At 42.7% G+C, this 21,419-nt stretch overlaps 1 protein-coding gene across 1 annotated transcript; it reads right to left on the bottom strand.

Annotated features, from left to right (window-relative positions):
• Positions 1-1,083: 1,083 nt before the first annotated feature.
• On the bottom strand, positions 1,084-1,746 carry LOC146188276 (uncharacterized). Its single transcript, XM_084605017.1, has one exon. It carries the CDS (start codon positions 1,744-1,746, stop codon positions 1,084-1,086), a length of 663 nt encoding a protein of 220 aa, XP_084461143.1.
• Between the last annotated feature and the right edge of the window lie 19,673 nt (positions 1,747-21,419).

Here is a 21,419-nt window from a genome sequence, read left to right as displayed (position 1 = left end):
TAAGTTTGTTTCTGAACCGCTTGAATTCTTGCAGCTTTGCAATATCACGCGTCCGCAGAAACTGTTCGAACAGCTTATCCTTGTGTTTTATGCGCTTAAAAAGGTCATTCGTAATCCATTCTTTCCTTGCTTTCTTGTGCCGAACAATTGTTGTGAGGGGGAATGCAGCATCGTAACAAATTTGTAATTCGGACATAAAAATATCGTAGGATACAGATGGATCGGGTTCCTTATATACGTTCGCCCAGTTCAAGTTATCAACAAGTGAATGAAAGGTCTTTTTTCCGCCGTCATTGATGATACGGATAGTATTATTTGTGCATTGTGTACGTGTGGCGATCGGTAATGCTACAAAAATTGGTAGATGATCGCTCAGTCCTGAACAAAGTACACCGGAGCAACTAGCAGACTTAGAAAAATCTGTGAAACATAAGTCGATCAGAGTACTTGTATTCAATGCGACTCTCGTAGGCTGTTCAATGACGTTCTCACAACCATTTTGAAGCATAATTTCAAGAAGTTGAACTTTAGCAGGGTTATTAGAGTTAAGATCGATATTAAAGTCCCCTATGATCACTACATGCCTCTTCCAGGAATTGACAAAATCCATGAGTGATTCAATGTAGTTTAAAAAAATTGACAGTGTGCCCTGGGGCGGTCGGTAGACGCATACGATGGCAATGTTTTTGCACATGATGGCAACAGTTTCAAGGTCGTCACACATGCAGGTAAAGTCGTCTATGGTATCATAGTGAAAACAGTCGCGGATAAATAGGGACACACCTCCACCCCGTTTTTGCACACGATAAACAGAAACGTGACTGTACCCGGAAAAATTCGTAACATCAGTGACACTTGAGAACCATGTTTCTGAAAAAGCCAAGAAATCAAAGGAACACTGTAGTTGTGAGAGGTATGTACTAACGTCATCTTGTTTGTTCCTCAGACTCTGTGTATTTAAATGAAAAAAAGAAAGCCCCTTTTCACGAAAACACTTGTTACTTTTCACCAGATCATTGAACGAAGTAGTCGTGTGGTACGCCATCTTGATTTCTTGAAATCGAAATAGCCGTCGTCACTAACCTAAAGAATTTTGCTCAGGTCATTTTCGGTTGCAATCCTGATAGCACTTGCTTTTGCTTGTTTTCTTACAAACACTTTACCCTCAGAAGTCCACACGAATTTGTAGTCATATTCCTTTGCCCTTATCTTCGCCAGCCACAGCAATCGCCTGTTCATTGCTGTCAAGTTTTCATAGAAGCTGATGTTGGTCAACTTTTCTTGCGCGCACTTGCGTGCTTCAAACCATTTGCGCCTGAGGGCCCGGTTGGAAAACCTTACAATCACCACAGGCCTTCTGTCCTTTTTGGGGGGCAAACGATGCACATGTTCAACGTTGCTATCGGATAAATCAGGGAGCTCCAATTTTCGGGCAATCTTGTTAATTTCAGCCATGAGGTCTTCATTTTCACTCAGCTCAAGCCCATGGATTTCAATGTTCTGGTGGCGGCTATACTGTTCGAGTTCATTTAATTCTTGTTTTAGTGTTTGGACAGTACTTTCACCGCTTCCACTCTCAACAGCCTCCACTCGACGCCGCAAGTCGCCTATTTCTTTGTCCTGTCGTTGTAGGTTCACTTTAATGTCATCATAAGTGTCAGACAGAAGCTGTACTGACCTCTCGATGTTCAACACAGTTTCCTGCATGTTCATTAGCTTGTCTAATTTGGTCTCCAGTACGAGCATGCCAGACAATTTTCTGTTTATTTCCGCTAGTTCTGTTTGGAAATTTTCCAAGACATTATCTGAATCGGTCTGTCCAGCTGCTTGCTTGCAAGCTGGGCATTTCAGCGCTTTCCTAGTGGTTTCTTTCATCATCCTAAACGATCGTTCGGTCACGCCGCTGCATTTTCCAATGTGGAAATTACAAGTGCAGTCGACGCACGTCATGAACGTGTCACCATCGGCAAAATTTGCGTTGCAAGAGGAGCATGCGTCCTTCATAGTAAACAAGAGCAGACACCAGCATTCAATAGGCAATAACAGAAAAATGCAAAACAGCTAGATCAGAAGCAGGGGCGGTCGCGAAAAAAGGATGTGCTTAATAAATTGTCTATTACCAACCTGCAAGAATTCGATGACAGGTTTAGGCAGAGAACGTGGAACTGCGCCACCGCCACTGCTGCTGCATCGCTGAATGAAGACGGGGGTCGCTTGTCGCCGCTTTTATAGGAAGGTCCCGGCGCTTGGGTCCCCACGTGACGGCCAGAGTTGATATCAGCAGTGCGCTGATATGATGAACCAGGTTGTAGACGGCACCGTGCGAAAATTTCTGCAAGAATTCGATGACAGGTTTAGGCAGAGAACGTGGAACTGCGCCACCGCCACTGCTGCTGCATCGCTGAATGAAGACGGGGGTCGCTTGTCGCCGCTTTTATAGGAAGCGCTTGGGTCCCCACGTGACGGCCAGAGTTGATATCAGCAGTGCGCTGATATGATGAACCAGGTTGTAGACGGCACCGTGCGAAAATTTCTGCAAGAATTCGATGACAGGTTTAGGCAGAGAACGTGGAACTGCGCCACCGCCACTGCTGCTCCATCGCAGAGGTCCCCACTGAATTGGCTATATATGAATTAGTTTAGACATCAATTTTCGTCACATTCTGATGACGTCAAATTTTCGGTGTCCAAGGGGCCAAATTTTGGGAGTGAGCAATCCCGACTTAGAGATCCCCACTCAATTGGCCATACTCGAATTAGTTTAGACACCAATTTTGGTCACATTCTGATGAGGTCAAATTTTCGGTGTCCACGGGGCCAAATTTTGGGAGTGAGCAATCCCGATTTAGAGATCCCCACTCAATTGGCCATACTCGAATTAGTTTAGACATCAATTTTGGTCACATTCTGATGAAGTCAAATTTTCGGTGTCCACGGTGCCACATTTTGGGAGTGAGCAATCCCGATTTAGAGATCCCCACTGAATTGGCCATACTCGGATTAGTTTAGAGATCAATTTTGGTCATATTCTGATGAGGTCAAATTTTCGGTGTCCACGAGGCCAAATATTGGGAGTGAGTAATTCCGATTTAAAGATCCCCACTGAATTGGCCATACTCGAATTAGTTTAGGCACCAATTTTGGTCACAGTCTGATAAGGTCATTTTTCGGTGTCCACGGGGCCAAATTTTGGGAGTGAGCAATCGCAATTTACAGATCCCCACTGAATTCGCCATACTCGAATTAGTTTAGACATCAATTTTGGTCACATTCTGTTGAGGTCAAATTTTCGGTGTCCACGGTGCCACATTTTGGGAGTGAGCAATCCCGATTTAGAGATCCCCACTGAATTCGCCATACTCGAATTAGTTTAGACATCAATTTTGGTCACATTCTAATGAGGTCAAATTTTCGGTATCCACGGGGCCAAATTTTCGGAGTGAGCGATCCCGACTTAGAGATGCCCACTGAATTGGCCATACTCGAAATAGTTTAGACATCAATTTTGGTCAAATTCTGATGAGGTCAAATTTGGGTATCCAAGAGGCCAAATCTTGGGAGTGAGCAATCCTGATTTAGAGGTCCCCACTGAATTGGCTATATTTGAATTAGTTTAGACAACAATTTTCGCCACATTCTGATGACGTCAAATTTTCGGTGTCCAAGGGGCCACATTTTGGGAGGGAGAAATCCCGACTTGAAGTTCCCCACTGAGTTGGCCATAGTCAAATTAGTTTACACATCAATCTTGGTCCCATTCTGATGAGGTCAAGTTTTGGGTGTCCAAGGGGCCAAATTTTGGAACTGAGCAATCCTGATTTAGAGATCCCCACTGAATTGGCCATACTCGAATTAGTTTAGACACCAATTTTGGTCACTTTCTGATGAGGTCAAATTTTCGGTGTCCATGGTGCCAAATTTTGGGAGTGAGCAATCCCGATTTAGAGACTCCCTCTGAATTGGCCATACTCGAATTAGTTTAGAGATCAATTTTGGTCATATTCTGATGAGGTCAAATTTTCGGTATCCACGGGGCCAAATTTTGGGAGTGAGCAATCCCAATTTAGAGATCCGCACTGATTTGGCCATAATCGAATTAGTTTAGACCTCAATTTTGGTCACATTCTGATGAGGTCAAATTTTCTGTGTCCACGAGGCCAAATTTTGGGAATGAGCAATACCGATTTAGAGATCCCCACTGAATTGGCCATACTTGAATTAGTTTAGACATCAATTTTGTTCACATGCTGATAAGGTCAAATTTTCGGTGTCCACGGGGCCATATATTGGGAGTGAGCAATCCCAATTTAGAGATCCCCACTGAATTTGCCATACTCGAATTAGTTTAGGCATCAATTTTGGTCACATTTTTATCAGGTCAAATTTTCGGTGTCCACAGTGCCACATTTTGGGAGTGAGCAATCCCGGCTAAAAGTTCCCCACTGAGTTGGCCATACTCGAATTAGTTTAGACCTCAATTTTGGTCACATTCTGATTAGGTCAAATTTTTGGTATCTACGGGGCCAAATTTTCGGAGTGAGCAATCCCGATTTAGAGATCCCCACTGAATTGGCCATACTCGAATTAGTTTAGACCTCAATTTTGGTCACAGTCTGATGAGGTCAAATTTTCAGTCTCCCGGGGCCAAATTTTAGAAGTGAGCAATCCTGATTTAGAGATCCCCACTAAATTGACCATACTCGAAATAGTTTAGACATCAATTTTGGTCACATTCTGTCAAGGTTATATTTGGGCATCCAAGGGACCAAAATTTGGGGTGAGCAATCCCGATTTAGGGATCCCCACTGAATTGGCCATACTCGAATTGGTTTAGACACCAATTTTGGTCACATTCTGATGAGGTCAAATTTTCGGTGTCCATGGCGCCAAATTTTGGGAGTGAGCAATCCCGACTTAGAGATCCCCTCTGAATTGGCCATACTCGAATTAGTTTAAACATCATTTTTGGTCACATTCTGACGAGGTCAAATTTTGGGTGTCGAAGGGACCACATTTTGGGAGAGGGCTACCCCGACTTAGAGATCTCCACTGAATTGGCCATACTCGAAATAGTTTAGAAATCAATTTTGTTCACATTCTGAAAAGGTCAAATTTGGGTATCCAAGGGGCCAAATTTTGGAGTGAGCTATCCCGATTTAGAGATAACTACTGAATTGGCCATGCTCGAATTAGTTTAGACATCAATTTTAGTCACATGCTGATAAGGTCAAATTCTCGGTGTCCACGAGGCCAAATTTTGGGAGTGAGCAATTCCGATTTAGAGATCCCCACTGAATTGGCCATACTCGAATTAGTTTAGACATCAATTTTGGTCACGTGCTGATAAGGTCAAATTTTCGGTGTCCACGGGGCCATATTTTGGGACTGAGCAATCCCAATTTAGACATCCCCACTGAATTCGCCATACTCGAATTAGTTTAGACATCAATTTTGGTCACATTCTGATGAGGTCAAATTTTCGGTGTCCACGGTGCCACATTTTGGGAGTGACCAATTCCTACTTGAATTTCCCCACTGAGTTGGGAGTTGGGAGCAATTTTGGGAGTGAGCAATTCCGATTTAGAGATCCCCACTGAATTGGCCATACTCGAATTAGTTTAGACATCAATTTGGTCACGTGCTGATAAGGTCAAATTTTCGGTGTCCACGGGGCCATATTTTGGGAGTGACCAATTCCTACTTGAATTTCCCCACTGAGTTGGCCATAGTCGAATTAGTTTAGACCAATTTTGGTCACATTCTGATTAGGTCAAATTTTCGGTATCTACGGTGCCAAATTTTCGGAGCGAGCAATCCCGATTTAGAGATCCCCACTGAACTGGCCATACTCGAAATAGTTTAGACATCAATTTTGGTCACCTTCCGATGAGGTGAAATTTTCGGTGTCCAAGGATCGAAATTATGGGAGAGGGCAAACGCGACTTAGAGATCCCCACTGAATTGGCCACACTCGAAAAAGCTTAGAAATAAATTTTGGTCACATTCTGTCAAGGTCAAATTTGAGTATCCAAGGGGCCATATTTTGGGAGTGAGCAATCCCGATTTAGAGGTCCCCACTGAATTGCTATATATGAATTAGTTTAGACATCAATTTTCGTCACATTCTGATGACGTCAAATTTTCGGTGTCCAAGGGGCCAAATTTTGGCAGTGAGCAATCCCGACTTAGAGATCCCCACTCAATTGGCCATACTCGAATTAGTTTAGACACCAATTTTGGTCACATTCTGATGAGGTCAAATTTTCGGTGTCCACGGGGCCAAATTTTGGGAGTGAGCAATCCCGATTTAGAGATCCCCACTCAATTGGCCATACTCGAATTAGTTTAGACCTCAATTTTGGTCACATTCTGATGAGGTCAAATTTTCTGTGTCCACGAGGCCAAATTTTGGGAATGAGCAATACCAATTTAGAGATCCCCACTGAATTGGCCATACTTGAATTAGTTTAGACATCAATTTTGTTCACATGCTGATAAGGTCAAATTTTTGGTGTCCACGGGGCCATATTTTGGGAGTGAGCAATCCCAATTTAGAGATCCCCACTGAATTCGCCATACTCGAATTAGTTTAGGCATCAATTTTGGTCACATTCTCATCAGGTCAAATTTTCGGTGTCCACAGTGCCACATTTTGGGAGTGAGCAATCCCGGCTAAAAGTTCCCCACTGAGTTGGCCATACTCGACTTAGTTTAGACTTCAATTTTGGTCACATTCTGATTAGGTCAAATTTTTGGTATCTACGGGGCCAAATTTTCGGAGTGAGCAATCCCGATTTAGAGATCCCCACTGAATTGGCCATACTCGAATTAGTTTAGACCTCAATTTTGGTCACATTCTGATGAGGTCAAATTTTCAGTCTCCCGGGGCCAAATTTTAGGAGTGAGCAATCCTGATTTAGAGATCCCCACTAAATTGACCATACTCGAAAGAGTTTAGACATCAATTTTGGTCACATTCTGTCAAGGTTATATTTGGGCATCCAAGGGACCAAAATTTGGGGTGAGCAATCCCGATTTAGGGATCCCCACTGAATTGGCCATACTTGAAATAGTTTAGACATCACTTTTAGTTACATTCTGATGAGGTCAAATTTTTGGGTGTCCGAGGGGCCAAAGTTTAGGAGTCAGCAATCCCGATTTAGAGATCCCCACTGAATTGGCCATACTCGAATTGGTTTAGACACCAATTTTGGTCACTTTCTGATGAGGTCAAATTTTCGGTGTCCATGGCGCCAAATTTTGGGAGTGAGCAATCCCGATTTAGAGATCCCCTCTGAATTGGCCATAATCGAATTAGTTTAAACATCATTTTTGGTCACATTCTGACGAGGTCAAATTTTGGGTGTCGAAGGGACCACATTTTGGGACTGAGCAATCCCGATTTAGAGATCCCCACTGAATTGGCCATACTCGAATTGGTTTAGACACCAATTTTGGTCACTTTCTGATGAGGTCAAATTTTCGGTGTCCACGGTGCCACATTTTGGGAGTGAGCAATCCCGATTTAGAGATCCCCACTGAATTGGCCATACTCGGATTAGTTTAGAGATCAATTTTGGTCATATTCTGATGAGGTCAAATTTTCGGTGTCCACGAGGCCAAATATTGGGAGTGAGTAATTCCGATTTAAAGATCCCCACTGAATTGGCCATACTCGAATTAGTTTAGGCACCAATTTTGGTCACAGTCTGATAAGGTCATTTTTCGGTGTCCACGGGGCCAAATTTTGGGAGTGAGCAATCGCAATTTACAGATCCCCACTGAATTCGCCATACTCGAATTAGTTTAGACATCAATTTTGGTCACATTCTGTTGAGGTCAAATTTTCGGTGTCCACGGTGCCACATTTTGGGAGTGAGCAATCCCGATTTAGAGATCCCCACTGAATTCGCCATACTCGAATTAGTTTAGACATCAATTTTGGTCACATTCTAATGAGGTCAAATTTTCGGTATCCACGGGGCCAAATTTTCGGAGTGAGCGATCCCGACTTAGAGATGCCCACTGAATTGGCCATACTCGAAATAGTTTAGACATCAATTTTGGTCAAATTCTGATGAGGTCAAATTTGGGTATCCAAGAGGCCAAATCTTGGGAGTGAGCAATCCTGATTTAGAGGTCCCCACTGAATTGGCTATATTTGAATTAGTTTAGACAACAATTTTCGTCACATTCTGATGACGTCAAATTTTCGGTGTCCAAGGGGCCACATTTTGGGAGTGAGAAATCCCGACTTGAAGTTCCCCACTGAGTTGGCCATAGTCAAATTAGTTTACACATCAATCTTGGTCCCATTCTGATGAGGTCAAGTTTTGGGTGTCCAAGGGGCCAAATTTTGGAACTGAGCAATCCTGATTTAGAGATCCCCACTGAATTGGCCATACTCGAATTAGTTTAGACACCAATTTTGGTCACTTTCTGATGAGGTCAAATTTTCGGTGTCCATGGTGCCAAATTTTGGGAGTGAGCAATCCCGATTTAGAGACTCCCTCTGAATTGGCCATACTCGAATTAGTTTAGAGATCAATTTTGGTCATATTCTGATGAGGTCAAATTTTCGGTATCCACGGGGCCAAATTTTGGGAGTGAGCAATCCCAATTTAGAGATCCGCACTGATTTGGCCATAATCGAATTAGTTTAGACCTCAATTTTGGTCACATTCTGATGAGGTCAAATTTTCTGTGTCCACGAGGCCAAATTTTGGGAATGAGCAATACCGATTTAGAGATCCCCACTGAATTGGCCATACTTGAATTAGTTTAGACATCAATTTTGTTCACATGCTGATAAGGTCAAATTTTCGGTGTCCACGGGGCCATATATTGGGAGTGAGCAATCCCAATTTAGAGATCCCCACTGAATTTGCCATACTCGAATTAGTTTAGGCATCAATTTTGGTCACATTTTTATCAGGTCAAATTTTCGGTGTCCACAGTGCCACATTTTGGGAGTGAGCAATCCCGGCTAAAAGTTCCCCACTGAGTTGGCCATACTCGAATTAGTTTAGACCTCAATTTTGGTCACATTCTGATTAGGTCAAATTTTTGGTATCTACGGGGCCAAATTTTCGGAGTGAGCAATCCCGATTTAGAGATCCCCACTGAATTGGCCATACTCGAATTAGTTTAGACCTCAATTTTGGTCACAGTCTGATGAGGTCAAATTTTCAGTCTCCCGGGGCCAAATTTTAGAAGTGAGCAATCCTGATTTAGAGATCCCCACTAAATTGACCATACTCGAAATAGTTTAGACATCAATTTTGGTCACATTCTGTCAAGGTTATATTTGGGCATCCAAGGGACCAAAATTTGGGGTGAGCAATCCCGATTTAGGGATCCCCACTGAATTGGCCATACTCGAATTGGTTTAGACACCAATTTTGGTCACATTCTGATGAGGTCAAATTTTCGGTGTCCATGGCGCCAAATTTTGGGAGTGAGCAATCCCGACTTAGAGATCCCCTCTGAATTGGCCATACTCGAATTAGTTTAAACATCATTTTTGGTCACATTCTGACGAGGTCAAATTTTGGGTGTCGAAGGGACCACATTTTGGGAGAGGGCAACCCCGACTTAGAGATCTCCACTGAATTGGCCATACTCGAAATAGTTTAGAAATCAATTTTGTTCACATTCTGAAAAGGTCAAATTTGGGTATCCAAGGGGCCAAATTTTGGAGTGAGCTATCCCGATTTAGAGATAACTACTGAATTGGCCATGCTCGAATTAGTTTAGACATCAATTTTAGTCACATGCTGATAAGGTCAAATTCTCGGTGTCCACGAGGCCAAATTTTGGGAGTGAGCAATTCCGATTTAGAGATCCCCACTGAATTGGCCATACTCGAATTAGTTTAGACATCAATTTTGGTCACGTGCTGATAAGGTCAAATTTTCGGTGTCCACGGGGCCATATTTTGGGACTGAGCAATCCCAATTTAGACATCCCCACTGAATTCGCCATACTCGAATTAGTTTAGACATCAATTTTGGTCACATTCTGATGAGGTCAAATTTTCGGTGTCCACGGTGCCACATTTTGGGAGTGACCAATTCCTACTTGAATTTCCCCACTGAGTTGGGAGTTGGGAGCAATTTTGGGAGTGAGCAATTCCGATTTAGAGATCCCCACTGAATTGGCCATACTCGAATTAGTTTAGACATCAATTTGGTCACGTGCTGATAAGGTCAAATTTTCGGTGTCCAAGGATCGAAATTATGGGAGAGGGCAAACGCGACTTAGAGATCCCCACTGAATTGGCCACACTCGAAAAAGCTTAGAAATAAATTTTGGTCACATTCTGTCAAGGTCAAATTTGAGTATCCAAGGGGCCATATTTTGGGAGTGAGCAATCCCGATTTAGAGGTCCCCACTGAATTGGCTATATATGAATTAGTTTAGACATCAATTTTCGTCACATTCTGATGACGTCAAATTTTCGGTGTCCAAGGGGCCAAATTTTGGCAGTGAGCAATCCCGACTTAGAGATCCCCACTCAATTGGCCATACTCGAATTAGTTTAGACACCAATTTTGGTCACATTCTGATGAGGTCAAATTTTCGGTGTCCACGGGGCCAAATTTTGGGAGTGAGCAATCCCGATTTAGAGATCCCCACTCAATTGGCCATACTCGAATTAGTTTAGACCTCAATTTTGGTCACATTCTGATGAGGTCAAATTTTCTGTGTCCACGAGGCCAAATTTTGGGAATGAGCAATACCAATTTAGAGATCCCCACTGAATTGGCCATACTTGAATTAGTTTAGACATCAATTTTGTTCACATGCTGATAAGGTCAAATTTTTGGTGTCCACGGGGCCATATTTTGGGAGTGAGCAATCCCAATTTAGAGATCCCCACTGAATTCGCCATACTCGAATTAGTTTAGGCATCAATTTTGGTCACATTCTCATCAGGTCAAATTTTCGGTGTCCACAGTGCCACATTTTGGGAGTGAGCAATCCCGGCTAAAAGTTCCCCACTGAGTTGGCCATACTCGACTTAGTTTAGACCTGAATTTTGGTCACATTCTGATTAGGTCAAATTTTTGGTATCTACGGGGCCAAATTTTCGGAGTGAGCAATCCCGATTTAGAGATCCCCACTGAATTGGCCATACTCGAATTAGTTTAGACCTCAATTTTGGTCACATTCTGATGAGGTCAAATTTTCAGTCTCCCGGGGCCAAATTTTAGGAGTGAGCAATCCTGATTTAGAGATCCCCACTAAATTGACCATACTCGAAATAGTTTAGACATCAATTTTGGTCACATTCTGTCAAGGTTATATTTGGGCATCCAAGGGACCAAAATTTGGGGTGAGCAATCCCGATTTAGGGATCCCCACTGAATTGGCCATACTTGAAATAGTTTAGACATCACTTTTAGTTACATTCTGATGAGGTCAAATTTTTGGGTGTCCGAGGGGCCAAAGTTTAGGAGTCAGCAATCCCGATTTAGAGATCCCCACTGAATTGGCCATACTCGAATTGGTTTAGACACCAATTTTGGTCACTTTCTGATGAGGTCAAATTTTCGGTGTCCATGGCGCCAAATTTTGGGAGTGAGCAATCCCGATTTAGAGATCCCCTCTGAATTGGCCATAATCGAATTAGTTTAAACATCATTTTTGGTCACATTCTGACGAGGTCAAATTTTGGGTGTCGAAGGGACCACATTTTGGGACTGAGCAATCCCGATTTAGAGATCCCCACTGAATTGGCCATACTCGAATTGGTTTAGACACCAATTTTGGTCACTTTCTGATGAGGTCAAATTTTCGGTGTCCATGGCGCCAAATTTTGGGAGTGAGCAATCCCGATTTAGAGATCCCCTCTGAATTGGCCATACTCGAATTAGTTTAAACATCATTTTTGGTCACATTCTGACGAGGGCAAATTTTGGGTGTCGAAGGGACCACATTTTGGGACTGAGCAATCCCGATTTAGAGATCCCCACTGAATTGGCCATACTCGAATTAGTTTAGGCACCAATTTTGGTCACAGTCTGATAAGGTCAAATTTTCGGTGTCCACGGGGCCAAATTTTGGGAGTGAGCAATCGCAATTTACAGATCCCCACTGAATTCGCCATACTCGAATTAGTTTAGACATCAATTTTGGTCACATTCTGTTGAGGTCAAATTTTCGGTGTCCACGGTGCCACATTTTGGGAGTGAGCAATCCTGATTTAGAGATCCCCACTGAATTCGCCATACTCAAATTAGTTTAGACATCAATTTTGGTCACATTCTGATGAGGTCAAATTTTCGGTAACCACGGGGCCAAATTTTCGGAGTGAGCGATCCCGACTTAGAGATGCCCACTGAATTGGATATACTCGAAATAGTTTAGACATCAATTTTGGTCAAATTCTGATGAGGTCAAATTTGGGTATCCAAGGGGCCAAATCTTGGGAGTGAGCAATCCTGATTTAGAGGTCCCCACTGAATTGGCTATATTTGAATTAGTTTAGACAACAATTTTCGTCACATTCTGATGACGTCAAATTTTCGGTGTCCAAGGGGCCACATTTTGGGAGTGAGAAATCCCGACTTGAAGTTCCCCACTGAGTTCGCCATACTCAAATTAGTTTACACATCAATCTTGGTCACATTCTGATGAGGTCAAGTTTTGGATGTCCAAGGGGCCAAGTTTTGGAACTGAGCAATGCTGATTTAGAGATCCCCACTGAATTGGCCATACTCGAATTAGTTTAGACACCAATTTTGGTCACTTTCTGATGAGGTCAAATTTTCGGTGTCCATGGGGCCAAATTTTGGGAGTGAGCAATCCCGATTTAGATATCCCCTCTGAATTGGCCATACTCGAATTAGTTTAGAGATCAATTTTGGTCATATTCTGATGAGGTCAAATTTTCGGTATCCACGGGGCCAAATTTTGGGAGTGAGCAATCCCAATTTAGAGATCCGCACTGATTTGGCCATAATAGAATTAGTTTAGACCTCAATTTTGGTCACATTCTGAAGAGGTCAAATTTTCTGTGTCCACGAGGCCAAATTTTGGGAATGAGCAATACCGATTTAGAGATTCCCACTGAATTGGCAATACTTGAATTAGTTTAGACATCAATTTTGTTCACATGCTGATAAGGTCAAATTTTCGGTGTCCACGGGGCCATATTTTGGGACTGAGCAATCCCAATTTCGAGATCCCCACTGAATTCGCCATACTCGAATTAGTTTAGGCATCAATTTTGGTCACATTCTCATCAGGTCAAATGTTCGGTGTCCACAGTGCCACATTTTGGGAGTGAGCAATCCCGGCTAAAAGTTCCCCACTGAGTTGGCCATACTCGAATTAGTTTAGACCTCAATTTTGGTCACATTCTGATTAGGTCAAATTTTTGGTATCTACGGGGCCAAATTTTCGGAGTGAGCAATCCCGATTTAGAGATCCCCACTGAATTGGTCATACTCGAATTAGTTTAGACCTCAATTTTGGTCACATTCTGATGAGGTCAAATTTTCAGTCTCCCGGGGCGAAATTTTGGGAGTGAGCAATCCCAATTTAGAGACCCGCACTGATTTGGCCATACTCGAATTAGTTTAGACCTCAATTTTGGTCACATTCTGATGAGGTCAAATTCTCGGTGTCCACGAGGCCAAATTTTGGAAGTGAGCAATCCCAACTTAGAGATCACCACTGAATTAGCCATACTCGAATTAGTTTAGACATCAATTTTGGTCGCATTCTGATAAGGTCAAGTTTTCGGTGTCCACGGGGCGAACTTTTGGGAGTGAGCAATCCCAATTTAGAGATTCCCACTGAAATGGCCGTACTTGAATTAGTTTAGAGATCAATTTTGGTCATACTCTGACGAGGTCAAATTGTCGGTGTCCACGAGGCCAAATTTTGGGAGTAATTCCGATTTAGAGATGCCCACTGAATTGGCCATACTCGAAATAGTTTAGACATCAATTTTGGTCACGTTCTGATGAGGTCAAATTTTCGGTGTCCATGGGGCCAAATTTTGGGAATGAGCAATTCCGATTTAGAGATCCCCACTGAATTGGCCATACTCGAAATAGTTTAGACATCAATTTTGGTCACATTCTGATGAGGTCAAATTTTCGGTGTCCACATGGCCAAGTTTTGGGAGTGAGCAATCCCGATTTAGAGATCCCCACTGAGTTGGCCATACTCGAATTAGTTTACACATCAATCTTGGTCACATTCTGATGAGGTCAAGTTTTCGGTGTCCACGGGGCCAAATTTTAGGAGTGAGAAATCCCGATTTAGAGATCCCCACTGAATTGGCCGTACTCGAATTAGTTTAGACATCAATTTTGGTCGCATTCTGATAAGGTCAAATTTTCGGTGTCCACGGGGCCAACTTTTGGGAGTGAGCAATCCCAATTTAGAGATCCCCACTCAATTGGCCATACTCGAATTAGTTTAGACATCAATTTTGGTCACATTCTGATGAAGTCAAATTTTCGGTGTCCACGGGGCCAAATTTTGGAAGTGAGCAATCCCGATTTAGAGATTCCCGCTGAATTGGCCATACTCGAATTAGTTTAGAGATCAATTTTGGTCATATTCTGACGAGGTCAAGTTTTCGGTGTCCACGGGGCCAAATTTTAGGAGTGAGCAATCCCAATTTAGAGATCTGCACTGATTTGGCCATACTCGAATTAGTTTAGACCTCAATTTTGGTCACATTCTGATGAGGTCAAAATCTCGGTGTCTAAGGGGCCAATATGGGAGAGGGCAACCCCGAATTAGAGATCTCCACTGAATTGGCCATACTCGAAATAGTTTAGAAATCAATTTTGGTCACATTCTGAAAAGGTCAAATTTGGGTATCCAAGGGGCCAAATTTTGGAGTGAGCTATCCCGATTTAGAGATCACTACTGAATTGGGCATGCTCGAATTAGTTTAGACATCAATTTTGGTCACATGCTGATAAGGTCAAATTCTCGGTGTCCACGAGGCCAAATTTTGGGAGTGAGCAATTCCGATTTAGAGATCCCCACTGAATTGGCCATACTCGAATTAGTTTAGACATCAATTTTGGTCACGTGCTGATAAGGTCAAATTTTCGGTGTCCACGGGGCCATATTTTGGGAGTGAGCAATCCCAATTTAGATATCCCCACTGAATTCGCCATACTCGAATTAGTTTAGACATCAATTTTGGTCACATTCTGATGAGGTCAAATTTTCGGTGTCCATGGAGCAACATTTTGGGAGTGACCAATCCCTACTTGAATTTCCCCACTGAGTTGGCCATACTCGAATTGGTTTAGACCAATTTTGGTCACATTCTGATTAGGTCAAATTTTCGGTATCTACGGGGCCAAATTTTCGGAGCGAGCAATCCAGATTTAGAGATCCCCACTGAACTGGCCATACTCGAAATAGTTCAGACATCAATTTTGGTCACCTTCCGATGAGGTGAAATTTTCGGTGTCCAAGGATCAAAATTATGGGAGAGGGCAAACCCGACTTAGAGATCCCCACTGAATTGGCCATACTCGAAAAAGCTTAGAAATAAATTTGGTCACATTCTGTCAAGGTCAAATTTGAGTATCCAAGGGGCCATATTTTGGGAGTGAGCAATCCCGATTTAGAGGTCCCCACTGAATTGGCTATATATGAATTAGTTTAGACATCAATTTTCGTCACATTCTGATGACGTCAAATTTTCTGTGTCCAAGGGGCCAAATTTTGGGAGTGAGCAATCCCGACTTAGAGATCCCCACTCAATTGGCCATACTCGAATTAGTTTAGACACCAATTTTGGTCACATTCTGATGAGGTCAAATTTTCGGTGTCCACGGGGCCAAATTTTGGGAGTGAGCAATCCTGATTTAGAGATCCCCACTAAATTGACCATACTCGAAATAGTTTAGACATCAATTTTGGTCACATTCTGTCAAGGTTATATTTGGGCATCCAAGGGACCAAAATTTGGGGTGAGCAATCCCGATTTAGGGATCCCCACTGAATTGGCCATACTTGAAATAGTTTAGACATCACTTTTAGTTACATTCTGATGAGGTCAAATTTTTGGGTGTCCGAGGGGCCAAAGTTTAGGAGTCAGCAATCCCGATTTAGAGATCCCCACTGAATTGGCCATACTCGAATTGGTTTAGACACCAATTTTGGTCACTTTCTGATGAGGTCAAATTTTCGGTGTCCATGGCGCCAAATTTTGGGAGTGAGCAATCCCGATTTAGAGATCCCCTCTGAATTGGCCATAATCGAATTAGTTTAAACATCATTTTTGGTCACATTCTGACGAGGTCAAATTTTGGGTGTCGAAGGGACCACATTTTGGGACTGAGCAATCCCGATTTAGAGATCCCCACTGAATTGGCCATACTCGAATTGGTTTAGACACCAATTTTGGTCACTTTCTGATGAGGTCAAATTTTCGCTGTCCATGGCGCCAAATTTTGGGAGTGAGCAATCCCGATTTAGAGATCCCCTCTGAATTGGCCATACTCGAATTAGTTTAAACATCATTTTTGGTCACATTCTGACGAGGGCAAATTTTGGGTGTCGAAGGGACCACATTTTGGGACTGAGCAATCCCGATTTAGAGATCCCCACTGAATTGGCCATACTCGAATTAGTTTAGGCACCAATTTTGGTCACAGTCTGATAAGGTCAAATTTTCGGTGTCCACGGGGCCAAATTTTGGGAGTGAGCAATCGCAATTTACAGATCCCTACTGAATTCGCCATACTCGAATTAGTTTAGACATCAATTTTGGTCACATTCTGTTGAGGTCAAATTTTCGGTGTCCACGGTGCCACATTTTGGGAGTGAGCAATCCTGATTTAGAGATCCCCACTGAATTCGCCATACTCGAATTAGTTTAGACATCAATTTTGGTCACATTCTGATGAGGTCAAATTTTCGGTAACCACGGGGCCAAATTTTCGGAGTGAGCGATCCCGACTTAGAGATGCCCACTGAATTGGATATACTCGAAATAGTTTAGACATCAATTTTGGTCAAATTCTGATGAGGTCAAATTTGGGTATCCAAGGGGCCAAATCTTGGGAGTGAGCAATCCTGATTTAGAGGTCCCCACTGAATTGGCTATATTTGAATTAGTTTAGACAACAATTTTCGTCACATTCTGATGACGTCAAATTTTCGGTGTCCAAGGGGCCACATTTTGGGAGTGAGAAATCCCGACTTGAAGTTCCCCACTGAGTTGGCCATACTCAAATTAGTTTACACATCAATCTTGGTCACATTCTGATGAGGTCAAGTTTTGGATGTCCAAGGGGCCAAGTTTTGGAACTGAGCAATGCTGATTTAGAGATCCCCACTGAATTGGCCATACTCGAATTAGTTTAGACACCAATTTTGGTCACTTTCTGATGAGGTCAAATTTTCGGTGTCCATGGGGCCAAATTTTGGGAGTGAGCAATCCCGATTTAGATATCCCCTCTGAATTGGCCATACTCGAATTAGTTTAGAGATCAATTTTGGTCATATTCTGATGAGGTCAAATTTTCGGTATCCACGGGGCCAAATTTTGGGAGTGAGCAATCCCAATTTAGAGATCCGCACTGATTTGGCCATAATAGAATTAGTTTAGACCTCAATTTTGGTCACATTCTGAAGAGGTCAAATTTTCTGTGTCCACGAGGCCAAATTTTGGGAATGAGCAATACCGATTTAGAGATCCCCACTGAATTGGCCATACTTGAATTAGTTTAGACATCAATTTTGTTCACATGCTGATAAGGTCAAATTTTCGGTGTCCACGGGGCCATATTTTGGGACTGAGCAATCCCAATTTCGAGATCCCCACTGAATTCGCCATACTCGAATTAGTTTAGGCATCAATTTTGGTCACATTCTCATCAGGTCAAATGTTCGGTGTCCACAGTGCCACATTTTGGGAGTGAGCAATCCCGGCTAAAAGTTCCCCACTGAGTTGGCCATACTCGAATTAGTTTAGACCTCAATTTTGGTCACATTCTGATTAGGTCAAATTTTTGGTATCTACGGGGCCAAATTTTCGGAGTGAGCAATCCCGATTTAGAGATCCCCACTGTATTGGTCATACTCGAATTAGTTTAGACCTCAATTTTGGTCACATTCTGATGAGGTCAAATTTTCAGTCTCCCGGGGCGAAATTTTGGGAGTGAGCAATCCCAATTTAGAGACCCGCACTGATTTGGCCATACTCGAATTAGTTTAGACCTCAATTTTGGTCACATTCTGATGAGGTCAAATTCTCGGTGTCCACGAGGCCAAATTTTGGAAGTGAGCAATCCCAACTTAGAGATCACCACTGAATTAGCCATACTCGAATTAGTTTAGACATCAATTTTGGTCGCATTCTGATAAGGTCAAGTTTTCGGTGTCCACGGGGCGAACTTTTGGGAGTGAGCAATCCCAATTTAGAGATTCCCACTGAAATGGCCGTACTTGAATTAGTTTAGAGATCAATTTTGGTCATACTCTGACGAGGTCAAATTGTCGGTGTCCACGAGGCCAAATTTTGGGAGTAATTCCGATTTAGAGATGCCCACTGAATTGGCCATACTCGAAATAGTTTAGACATCAATTTTGGTCACATTCTGATGAGGTCAAATTTTCGGTGTCCATGGGGCCAAATTTTGGGAATGAGCAATTCCGATTTAGAGATCCCCACTGAATTGGCCATACTCGAAATAGTTTAGACATCAATTTTGGTCACATTCTGATGAGGTCAAATTTTCGGTGTCCACGTGGCCAAGTTTTGGGAGTGAGCAATCCCGATTTAGAGATCCCCACTGAGTTGGCCATACTCGAATTAGTTTACACATCAATCTTGGTCACATTCTGATGAGGTCAAGTTTTCGGTGTCCACGGGGCCAAATTTTAGGAGTGAGAAACCCCGATTTAGAGATCCCCACTGAATTGGCCGTACTCGAATTAGTTTAGACATCAATTTTGGTCGCATTCTGATAAGGTCAAATTTTCGGTGTCCACGGGGCCAACTTTTGGGAGTGAGCAATCCCAATTTAGAGATCCCCACTCAATTGGCCATACTCGAATTAGTTTAGACATCAATTTTGGTCACATTCTGATGAAGTCAAATTTTCGGTGTCCACGGGGCCAAATTTTGGAAGTGAGCAATCCCGATTTAGAGATTCCCGCTGAATTGGCCATACTCGAATTAGTTTAGAGATCAATTTTGGTCATATTCTGACGAGGTCAAGTTTTCGGTGTCCACGGGGCCAAATTTTAGGAGTGAGCAATCCTAATTTAGAGATCCGCACTGATTTGGCCATACTCGAATTAGTTTAGACCTCAATTTTGGTCACATTCTGATGAGGTCAAAATCTCGGTGTCTAAGGGGCCAATATGGGAGAGGGCAACCCCGAATTAGAGATCTCCACTGAATTGGCCATACTCGAAATAGTTTAGAAATCAATTTTGGTCACATTCTGAAAAGGTCAAATTTGGGTATCCAAGGGGCCAAATTTTGGAGTGAGCTATCCCGATTTAGAGATCACTACTGAATTGGCCATGCTCGAATTAGTTTAGACATCAATTTTGGTCACATGCTGATAAGGTCAAATTCTCGGTGTCCACGAGGCCAAATTTTGGGAGTGAGCAATTCCGATTTAGAGATCCCCACTGAATTGGCCATACTCGAATTAGTTTAGACATCAATTTTGGTCACGTGCTGATAAGGTCAAATTTTCGGTGTCCACGGGGCCATATTTTGGGAGTGAGCAATCCCAATTTAGATATCCCCACTGAATTCGCCATACTCGAATTAGTTTAGACATCAATTTTGGTCACATTCTGATGAGGTCAAATTTTCGGTGTCCATGGTGCCACATTTTGGGAGTGACAATTCCCTACTTGAATTTCCCCACTGAGTTGGCCATACTCGAATTGGTTTAGACCAATTTTGGTCACATTCTGATTAGGTCAAATTTTCGGTATCTACGGGGCCAAATTTTCGGAGCGAGCAATCCAGGTTTAGAGATCCCCACTGAACTGGCCATACTCGAAATAGTTCAGACATCAATTTTGGTCACCTTCCGATGAGGTGAAATTTTCGGTGTCCAAGGATCAAAATTATGGGAGAGGGCAAACCCGACTTAGAGATCCCCACTGAATTGGCCATACTCGAAAAAGCTTAGAAATAAATTTGGTCACATTCTGTCAAGGTCAAATTTGAGTATCCAAGGGGCCATATTTTGGGAGTGAGCAATCCCGATTTAGAGGTCCCCACTGAATTGGCTATATATGAATTAGTTTAGACATCAATTTTCGTCACATTCTGATGACGTCAAATTTTCCGTGTCCAAGGGGCCAAATTTTGGGAGTGAGCAATCCCGACTTAGAGATCCCCACTCAATTGGCCATACTCGAATTAGTTTAGACACCAATTTTGGTCACATTCTGATGAGGTCAAATTTTCGGTGTCCACGGGGCCAAATTTTGGGAGTGAGCAATCCCGATTTAGAGATCCCCACTCAATTGGCCATACTCGAATTAGTTTAGACCTCAATTTTGGTCACATTCTGATGAGGTCAAATTTTCTGTGTCCACGAGGCCAAATTTTGGGAATGAGCAATACCAATTTAGAGATCCCCACTGAATTGGCCATACTTGAATTAGTTTAGACATCAATTTTGTTCACATGCTGATAAGGTCAAATTTTCGGTGTCCACGGGGCCATATTTTGGGAGTGAGCAATCCCAATTTAGAGATCCCCACTGAATTCGCCATACTCGAATTAGTTTAGGCATCAATTTTGGTCACATTCTCATCAGGTCAAATTTTCGGTGTCCACAGTGCCACATTTTGGGAGTGAGCAATCCCGGCTAAAAGTTCCCCACTGAGTTGGCCATACTCGAATTAGTTTAGACCTCAATTTTGGTCACATTCTGATTAGGTCAAATTTTTGGTATCTACGGGGCCAAATTTTCGGAGTGAGCAATCCCGATTTAGAGATCCCCACTGAATTGGCCATACTCGAATTAATTTAGACCTCAATTTTGGTCACATTCTGATGAGGTCAAATTTTCAGTCTCCCGGGGCCAAATTTTAGGAGTGAGCAATCCTGATTTAGAGATCCCCACTAAATTGACCATACTCGAAATAGTTTAGACATCAATTTTGGTCACATTCTGTCAAGGTTATATTTGGGCATCCAAGGGACCAAAATTTGGGGTGAGCAATCCCGATTTAGGGATCCCCACTGAATTGGCCATACTTGAAATAGTTTAGACATCACTTTTAGTTACATTCTGATGAGGTCAAATTTTTGGGTGTCCGAGGGGCCAAAGTTTAGGAGTCAGCAATCCCGATTTAGAGATCCCCACTGAATTGGCCATACTCGAATTGGTTTAGACACCAATTTTGGTCACTTTCTGATGAGGTCAAATTTTCGGCGTCCATGG

The sequence above is a fragment of the Amblyomma maculatum genome, chromosome 5 (assembly GCF_055883805.1).
Source record: "Amblyomma maculatum isolate TAMU_Amacu chromosome 5, ASM5588380v1, whole genome shotgun sequence".
NCBI classification, from domain to species: domain Eukaryota; kingdom Metazoa; phylum Arthropoda; class Arachnida; order Ixodida; family Ixodidae; genus Amblyomma; species Amblyomma maculatum.
The sequence above is the reverse complement of the archived record's forward strand: the minus strand, read 5'-3'. Positions and strand labels throughout refer to the sequence as shown.

Coding starts and splice junctions, on each gene's coding strand:
- LOC146188276 (XM_084605017.1), bottom strand. CDS start 1,746: ATGCTCGTACTGGAGACCAAATTAGACAAGCTAATGAACATGCAGGAA.